Below are 10,295 nucleotides of genomic sequence, written 5' to 3' on the forward strand. Positions count from 1 at the left end.
GTCTGAGCAACATGTTGGTCGGCTGGAAGGTGGGTTGGAGGCGGTTGGGGAAGGATCAGAGCGGTCGACGACTAAGTGGGAAGGGAAGGGAGGTTTTGGGAAGATAAATGGGGAGATACAATCATCACCTCCGAGTAGGATACAACCAGAGCACCACCACTTCCTCAGATACAACCATATGAAAGAGAGAAGGTATCCACACAAGAAATCTGAAAGTAAACACAACAAGAAATGTCCTAAACTTAAAAAAACAAGCATATAAATAGACCTAGCTATGGGGCAACAAGAAAAGAAAAATGATAAGAAAGGAAGGAGAAGAATGGTCAGGCGGCAATGCCGCCTCTCCCCAAATCTCGCTTGATCCGGGCGGGAGATGCGAAAGGAAAGGCCACCCCGGATCTCATGATGTTACTCACTCCTCAGGATGTTTGGACCGGCTCCCAAGACCGGTCCTTGTGCCAGTCGGTTCAACTGGCTAGCTTGGTTTGCCGCATCTGTGCGGGAAACCTCCTCCCCCCTAGCCGCATCGATCTCCCAGGGTTAGGAGAGCTTCGACTTCATTCATCAAAGCTTATGGTTCCTTATCTCTAATCCTCGCGGCAGCGGGGTCCCACAGTCGGTCAAAGCATCGAAGAAGTCAGCACCGTTTGTGCGCCCATATCCCATTCGATCCATTCTTCTAAAATTGTGGCCCATGCCTGTACTGTTGGATCCTCCCAAGATAACCTACGACCAAGCCAATTTGATGTGTTGCCAGAGTTGCCTGAATCTTTTTGTCTGATGGTGGTGGAGTTGGTGGTATGATGTCAACTGTGGGGTCTCGACATCCTCTCTAGCGTAATTGACCTGTGTCTGGAATCGGTGTCTCGATCCTCTCATCCTGTGTTGTCACTAGAACTAGTCCCACTGACGAAGCTCTGTTGGTAAGAGTTCCTGTGATCTTGGGCTCTGCTGAAGGGAGTAGAATGATGTGTTTTCCCTTCTTGGTAAATGAGTGTGTTTCTGAATCCATCGTGTTGAGTCCTCCGTTAAACTGTCACGGTCGTCCCAATAGGAGGTGGCAGGCATCCATAGGGACCATGTCACATCACACCTAGTGCTGTAATTGGCCCTCTATCTAGAACTCTACCAAACATCTCTGGTAAGTGTTGATCCAATCCTTCTTCACCCATATTAGTGAGTATGATTAGGAGTATCTTTGAGTCGTGAGTTCCAATTTCTCTATCATTTGATTCGATGCTGCATTCTTGTTGCTCCCACCGTTGATGATAAAACTGCATACATTTCCATTCACCGTGCAGCGGGCGTAGAAAATGTTGTGGTGAAGCCATTGCGGATCCCTCGTGTCAATATTAGCCTCGTCGAATTAGGAGTGCCTCTCATTCATCTGGGGGAAGGTGGCGTATCTCACTCCGGTCCTCCACTATCTCCTCCTCGCTAACCTGCTCCACGGTGCCCCGATCGGTAAATGACTTCTCTGCTCGTCGGACAGCTGGCGATTAGGTGACCGTAATCGTGACATCTGTAACACTTCCTGGATGACACAGTGTTGGAGGAGCTACCCTTCTTCTGCTTCTTTCCGTTTGATTTAGAGTGTCATTCCCTTGTCCGGGTTTGCTTATGTCTCTCGGGATAACTCTGTCGGTCATGGTAACTGTAGTTGATTGCCTGCCTGTAGGTTGCTGCCTGAAGGATGACCACTGCCTTGCTCTATTTCTGCTGCCTCTCCATCTTTAGGGCTAGTGTCTGAACATCTCCAAGTGATGAATAAGGCAGCAGTTGTACTGCATCGTTGATAGTTGGTTTTAGGCCCCCCAGATAATGAGCTACGGTGTGCTCCTCAAGCTTGTCCAGATGACAACGCATCTACAACTTATTAAAATGCTTCGTGAACTCGTCTACTCCGTTGCAGGTGGTGGAGTTTTAGAAACATTTTTTTACGGTAATGGAGTGGGATGTATTCCTATGTATCACCTTTTTCATCTTCTCCCACCTGGTAATCTTCTCGTTACTCTCTAGTTTCCTCTGCCTCTGTATGTTCTCCCACCAGAGAGAAACACTATTCTTCAGCTTGATGACTGCTAATTTGACCTGCCTATCATCTGACACATCTTTATACTTGTAGATCCGTTCAACAGCCTGTAACCAATCAATGAAATCCTCATGATCCATACCTCATTCGAACTCTAACAGATCTACCTTGATTTCGAAGTCTTTGTGGCCTCCAAATGGTATCTCCTCTCTGTGAGCCTCCCTCTTTGGGGATTCAGATATCCCTTTTTATGCCTCTTTTGATACTGTATTTCAAAACACTGTGGCCTATCATCTTCGTCGCTAAAATTATCCCTATGGAAGGGATTCAGATCCCCATCTTTTTCTCCTCTTCGACTCTCTCGATCTCAGTCAAAGGTAACATTTTCTTATGTTAATTCTTCAATCTCTGCAAGCCTTTGCTGAAGGTGACAAACCTCTCGCCGTATCTCGTCTCGGGTAGGCTCGGGTATAGAACTCTTTGGTGGCATGTCTAGGGATTAAGGAATAGGAAAGAAAAATTTTGGTGGATTTAGGGTTTGGGTTGTGGAAAGATTATTTGGTGGCAGGACAAAAAGTTATAGTTTATGGCGAATTCTAGGAAACCCTAGGATGGGACTATGGTTAAACTAGCTCTGATACAAAATGATTCCATAACTAGTTAGCAATACAATAGAAACACAAAAAAAATTTATTAATGTATAGAGAGGGTTGCAACACAACACAATAGGAAATGATAATACAAACATATTCGACACAAGCAAACACCTCTCAAGTGTATTCGTAGGGTGGTGGAGGTCGGCTAGGTAGACCGGAATGACTAACGGGGGTGGTGTCAGCAAAGGTGCGGTGAGAAACTACACGAACAGCTAGTGGTTTGGCTGTCATGTGCAGCGATAGCAGGAAATTGGGACAACCATGGCACAAACAACAAATGCTTGTTGTCCCGGGGCGGCGACATCAAGGATGGTGTGTTGGGCGTCAGCTTTGGCTACAGAACAACGGGTTGCGGGGTTGGACAATAGGCTTGGAGAGGTTGGACAACAGATTGGTCAGCTAGAAGGTGGGCTGGAGGCGGGTGTGGATCAGGAGTGGCCGACGGCTAAGGGGGGCGAAAGGGAAGATTTGGGGAAGATAAAGGGGAAGATACAATCACCACCTCGGAGTACGATACAGTCGGAGCGCCACCACCTCCTCAGATACAACCCTACGAAAGGGAAGAGGAATCCACATAGGAAATCTGAATGTAAACACAGTAAGAATTGCTCTAAACTCAGAAAAAAAGCATATAAATTGACCTAGCTAGGGGGCAACAAGAAAGGAAAAAGGATGAGAAAGGAAGGAGGAGAATGGACAAGTGGAAATGCCGCCTCTCCGTAAATTTCGCTCGATCCAGGTGGGAGATGCAAAAGGAAAGGCCAACCCAGATCGCATGAAGTCGCTCACCACCTTGGATGTCCCACCTACTTATTATGTGTCTATGGAAAATATAGTGTTGATATTAAAAAAAATCATGCTTAATGACTAATGCTAAGATTGTTGTGTTGATAATTTATTTCACTTGATGAAATGTTGAAATATAATTGTAATTAAATTAATGGTAATTTTTATTTTATTGTTCTCTAGCTTGTTAGTTGATACATTTAATAATATACTTTATTGGGTGATACGTGTTTTAATTGCGCCTTTTATATAAATTATTATAAACGAAAACATCATTTATATGGAGTGTTGCGTCCTAACTTTTATAATTATGTCGTATCCTTTATGTTTCTGCCCCTTCCATGCTGTCATGTTGGTGACCTTATATTCACAAGTGAAAGATGTTAATGTTAAATAAATTGTAGGAGCAGCTTTGTTTGGAAATGAGTGCAACATGACTTTTAAGTGATTTGGGTAGAGGTTTGGAGGTTCGGTAAATGACTTCTCTGCTCGTCGGACAGCTGGCGATTAGGTGACCGTAATCGTGACATCTGTAACACTTCCTGGATGACACAGTGTTGGAGGAGCTACCCTTCTTCTGTTTCTTCCCGTCTGATTTAGGTGGAAGAAAATGTTGGACTAAAGGTAAATATGCTTGGAAGGGCAAAAAATTTGATTTGACAATGCTACAGATGCGCTTATTAAAAATCAATGGTGTAGAACGAGCCCCAAAAGATGATGGCATTTTTTTTTCTTCATAGATTATCTTACCTCAATTGTTTTTGCAACCATCAGTTGAATTGTAACATTGTTGGCTTTCTTGTTTTCCAGCTTCTTTTATATATATTTTGATGGAGTAAAGTGTCATTATAGTCCTTTGACTATTTACATGGGGCATCTTAGTCCTCGAGTCTATAGAAGTGTCAAATTATTCCCCACGCTCTTTTCATATGGGCTGAAATAGTATCATTGGGAAACTATTTAGCCCCCATTAAAAGAGTCTCGGGACTAAATTGATATTTGTATAGACTCTAGGACTAAAATAACCTATTGCAAAAAGTTAGCAGACCTTTTTAACACTTTTCTCTGTTTTGATTATTTTATAACTCTCTTTAAACTCAGTTGAACTAAACTAACTTTACAAATTATTTTTTTACATTGGTTAACCATGCAAATCCTCACATTTCCTTATCACATGCTCACATAGAGATTCCAAGGTCGCACTTATGGCATCCTTCGAACCTCGGATGCCGATCTCGATGTTGAACTTGAGTCCGCACAAAACCATCACAATGATTTCAATTTCAGCGAAATATTTGTGCATCAGATGATTCATTCAATTGAATTTGTTCTGGGAGCGGTCTCAAATACGGCATCTTATCTTAGGCTTTGGGCTCTAAGGTATTTCTCCTACATTTTTTTTTGTTTTTTTTCCAATACTTTTTTTTTTTCTGTCATGCTTAGCATTTTGTTTTTTGCAGCTTGGCACACTCAGAGCTATCAACTGTTTTCTTTGAGAAAATACTGCTTCTTGCTTGGGGGTAAGCTTTAAATTTTATGTATTTGAGTTTCTCTAATGATTTTACGTGGCTACGCCTTTTGCGATATTGTGTAAAGGGTGACATTTATTTAATCTAACTATGAAAAAGTATCAAAGTTTCAAAGGCTTTGTCACTGTTTTTAGCCATATACATTTTCTAACCACCTTATGTATTTACATATCTAACACCAAAACTTTATTTGTTACTGTGCTACCGAAATTTTTCATGTCACGTCTGATGTGAAACCTTTCCCACACATTTATCTCGTAGTATCTACTACAGTACTGCAGGAAAATATATCGTTGGGTCGTCGAAACAGTCCCACTGTCCTCTCTTATGCTTTCTTTCCTATATCTTTCATTCCTTGTGTATACTTTCTTATATGTGTGATGTATTAGGGTTTGGAAGTCAGTTTTTGAATTATTTTCTGTCAAGACAGCCGTCGACAGCCAAATTTTCTCGTTCCGGTGATGTATCCAAAGGCGAGAAAGTGTTGAGATTGTAACTCGTTTGAGACGGTAACTGTCTCCCAAGAGATGAGTAGTGTGCTCCGGTTGTAGCTCGCTTCTGCGGGGATATTTATCCCGTTTCTCACATTCAACTGCCAACTCCATCCTTCTCTACTCCTTGCTACTGTCGTTGCTCCCAGCCACCTGCTTCGTTACTTTCGTTGTCCGAGCGCCCCACCTACGTTGCCTCTACCCTGCCACTCCTCTTTGTTGTTCTACCCTTGTCTTATCATCTAACTTCACCATCGTAACTCCGCAAGCCTTTTCCTCGTGTTCCTATTGCTCTCCAACTATCTGGCGATGTTGTTGCATCCCCAAATCTTCTCTACTTGCTGTTGTGAGCCTACCCTACCCTTCCAATACCCTGCCACCTCCCTCCTGTTACAGCCATCTCACCATGCTCGGCTGTCGACAACCTTCCTGCCATCGACAGTCAATTGGAGTTGTCCCTTGTTGCCTTCCGACCATTCTCCTACGTCCATGTGTGCTTTCCTCCTTGAAGCGCAGTACCACCACCCTCGACCTATGCCTATTTGAGTTTGTGTAACGTCTTCTTCTGCTATTTTCTAGTTTCAAGTGTCTTTGGTTGTAATCCCTATTTGATTTAAGTAATAAAAATGGCATTTTGAAATAAAAATTACATTTTTGTTATCATTTGGGTTAACATCGGCATCAACATAAAAATATCACAATTTTTACTTTTAAGAAGTGAAATACACCTTTTCTTGCATAAGTAAGATGACATATATGTAAAAATTGAAATTTTATGTTAGATATGTAAATAAATAGGAATTTATTGGTATGTATGTAAATCTTCCTTTGTAAAATTAATATCTGCTTATGTAGTAAGTGGGCACAGAAATGCTTCTATATAAACATATAAAGAAATTTCACACTGAGACTACTTTATGCAACATGTAGTATACGAAATGTATAACATCTCTTTTTGGGACTCTATTATTGCATTTTAAATGAGGAGATTTTCCATGAAATTTTATAGTTGAATTCTTTCTATCCTTTAGCAATTATAAAGGTGCAAACTAGAGAAGGAATGAAATTAGGGTATTTGCCGCCATGTTTCACTGAATGTTTTGCTTTTCTCACCTTTATTCGCAATTTTGGATTCAAATGACTTGAAAGAATTAATATATATGATATTTCTTGAAGAAAAAATTTTATTGGAGAAGATTTAAAAGGACATTTCGGTAGAGTGGTAGAAGATTTTAAAAACATTCATATTGGTTGTGATTTAGAGTGGCTAATGAAGAATTTATGACATTTGATTTTGCTATTGTTAGTTCTTTATTTAAAAAAAAATTAACATATTATTACTTATAAGAATTTAACTATTCAGCGCTGTTGATTAATTTTGGTTTTTAAGATGAAAGAATGAAAGATGAAAAATATTATAAAATATTGTCATAGAATTTGATGATGACATTTAAAAGACATAAATAAAATTATTTTCATGAGCAAACTATAAGATTTTAAAATTTGGGATGTTCATAAAGTAGTTAATATTATTTTCATGATAACGTAATGAGTACTATTAATCAAATTACAAAGAAGTTGGTTGGGAAATCAAAAGTTAAAATTTTTATGAATAAAAATAGTTTGTGAAATAATAACTTGCAAGAAACAATAAAAAGTAAAAAATTTTGTCATAAATATTGGTTTAGATGTAAAATTTGGAGAATTGTAAAAAATATAAGGTGGCTTGTATGGAGTTTCAAGAGAATAATTTGTGATGATAAAAATTCTGCTTGTAGTGGTCTTTATAATATATTAGATACTAAATATGGTGAAAGATATATAAATTTATATAAAGTAATAAGTAAATAGAGAAAAAATGTAAAAATTTAGTTCAAGTAAAATATACTAAGGATAAAAATAAAAAAATTATTTTCTTACATGAGAATATTCAAGATAGTTAGGTGAGATATTTTGATAATTTTTTTAATGAAATTTGTAAAATTATAATAGACTTTAGTTATCTTCATATCATAAATCATAACAAATTTTTTTTTTTATTTCTGCCTTCACGATAGTAAATCGAAAGTTGAGGGGGTTTTAAAGAAAAAGAGTGTGTAAAAGTAGTAGTATATGATAGTATGCTAATAGAAGTGTGGAAATGTTTAGGAGATCTAGTATTTTTTTTTCTTATTTTTTTAATATTATTTTAAAAATTTAAAAATGCCTAATATGTGGAGAAAGAGTATGTTAGTTCATTTTTTTAAGATTAAATGGGATGCACAAGAGTATGAATTATAGACTCATTAAATTAATATGTCATACATTAAAGTGATGAGAGAGTAATTGAACATCGGTTATGACATGGTGCAAAAATTTCTCAAAATCAGTTTGGATTCATATTAGACAAGTTTATTATGGATGTTATACATTTATTGGGAGGTTTGATGGAGAATTACAGCGATGATAAGGAGGATAAACATATGATTTTTGTTGATATAGAAAACCCTTATGATAATATTCCAAGATAAGTACTTTAGAGAGTTTTAGAAAATAAATTATTGATATTGCTTATATTCGTGTTATTAAAGATATGCATACTAGAACTTTTGCTTATGCTCGAACACAAGAGGTATTGACCAAATGTTTTCCTGCTTCAGTTGGATTACATCACGGATCGACTTTAAGCTATGATGAAAGATATATAAATATATATAAAGTAATAAGTAAATAGAGAAAAAATATAAAAATTTAGTTCAAGTAAAATATATTAAGGATAAAAATAAAAAAATTATTTTCTTAAATGAGAATATTCAAGATAGCTAGGTGAGATATTTTGATAATTTTTTTAATGAAATTTGTAAAATTATAATAGAATTTAGTTATCTTCATATCATAAATCATAACAATTTTTTTTTTTTATTTCTGCCTTCACGATAGTAAATCGAAAGTTGAGGGGGTTTTAAAGAAAAAGAGTGTGTAAAAGTAGTAGTATATGATAGTATGCTAGTAGAAGTGTGGAAATGTTTAGGAGATCTAGTATTTTTTTTTCTTATTTTTTTAATATTATTTTAAAAATTTAAAAATGCCTAATATGTGGAGAAAGAGTATGTTAGTTCATTTTTTTAAGATTAAATGGGATGCACAAGAGTATGAATTATAGACTCATTAAATTAATATGTCATACATTAAAGTGATGAGAGAGTAATTGAACATCGGTTATGACATGGTGCAAAAATTTCTCAAAATCAGTTTGGATTCATATTAGACAAGTTTATTATGGATGCTATACATTTATTGGGAGGTTTGATGGAGAATTACAGGGATAATAAGGAGGATAAACATATGATTTTTGTTGATATAGAAAACCCTTATGATAATATTCCAAGATAAGTACTTTAGAGAGTTTTAGAAAATAAATTATTGATATTGCTTATATTCGTGTTATTAAAGATATGCATACTAGAACTTTTGCTTATGCTCGAACACAAGAGGTATTGACCAAATGTTTTCCTGCTTCAGTTGGATTACATCACGGATCGACTTTAAGCCCATATCTTTTTGCTTTAATTATAGATGTTCTTACTGGACATTTAGAGAAGGATGTACCTTAATGTATGTGTTGCGTTGATGATATATTTCTTTTGGACCAGATTAGAGAGAGAGAGAGAGAGCTTAAGAAAAATTTAAATTATGGAGGCCAACTCTAGAGTCTAAAAAAGGCTTTCGTTTGAGTAGATCTAGAACAGAATACATTGAAAGTAATTTAAGTGGTAGTAGATCTAGTGGTGGGGTTGTAACTATGGATAATCAAGTCCTTAAAATGAGTGAATAGTTTAGATATTTCAGGTCAATTATTCCAAGTGTGGGTGATATAGATGAGAAAATTATTAGTAGAATTGAAGTTGGATAGTTGAAGCGGAGGAATGCATCCAACCTATTGCGTGATAGAAAAGTCTCGCTTAGACTTAAAAGGAAAATTTCACAGGATACTGACTTGTAATAGAAAATCATAAAATTAAGTTAAGTGTTGTTGAGGTGAGAATGCTCTAGTGGATGAGTGGCTTCACACTTAGACAAAATGTAAAACGAATATATCCGTGAAAAGGTTGGAGTTGCTCCTGTGGCAGAGAAGATTAGAGAGAATCACCTTAGATGGTTTGATCACATTAAATGTCGACCAATTGATGACCTAGTTAGGAGAGTGGATTTTTTAGATTTAACTTATGTTAAAAAAAGTGGAGGTATATCTAAAAAAACTTGGACATGTTGTATAAAAAATGATCTTGATTTATTATTACTAAATGAAAATGTTGCATCCAATAGGACACAATGGAGAAAAAATGATTTATGTAGCCGACCCCACTTAGTGGGATAAAGGCTGGTTGTTGTTGTAATCACAATTTAGGACTCATAATAGAGAAGTCTCTCCTTGGTCTTGCTAGCTTTGTTCCATTTTTAATTTGAGGGATTTAAAAAGAAAATTCTGTGTTTTTTTAACTGTTTCATCTAAAAGGGCATTTTTCTAGTTATAAATTAATTTGTACTTCTTAAATTAACGATAAATAAAACGAGCTTTCCCTCTTTTTTTTTCCTTAAATTTTAGGGGCATTTAAATACTTACCACCCTATTCTTATTCATTTACATATCTAACACCTATACTCTACTTTTTAGATTTATTCTACCAAAAATTTTCATATTTCATCAAAAATAGCACTTCAACTTTTAAAATGTGAAATACACATTTTCATATATAGATTAGGTGGAGTGTACCTAAACGTTAAAGTTTAGGTGTTAGATATGCAAATACATAGGAATTAA

The 10,295-nt window shown here is 36.5% G+C and overlaps 1 protein-coding gene across 1 annotated transcript in view; it reads left to right on the plus strand.

The window, feature by feature from the left end:
- LOC110030183 (V-type proton ATPase subunit a1-like) overlaps positions 1-10,295 on the plus strand; it is a 20,466-nt gene that overhangs the window by 8,193 nt on the left and 1,978 nt on the right. Inside the window, exons 4-5 of the mRNA XM_020732780.1 lie at positions 4,661-4,854; positions 4,935-4,994. Of these exons, the coding sequence (XP_020588439.1) occupies positions 4,661-4,854; positions 4,935-4,994 (254 nt within the window). The remainder of the gene's footprint in view (positions 1-4,660; positions 4,855-4,934; positions 4,995-10,295) is intronic.

The sequence above is a fragment of the Phalaenopsis equestris genome, unplaced genomic scaffold (assembly GCF_001263595.1).
Source record: "Phalaenopsis equestris unplaced genomic scaffold, ASM126359v1 Scaffold000670, whole genome shotgun sequence".
Lineage (NCBI taxonomy): Eukaryota > Viridiplantae > Streptophyta > Magnoliopsida > Asparagales > Orchidaceae > Phalaenopsis > Phalaenopsis equestris.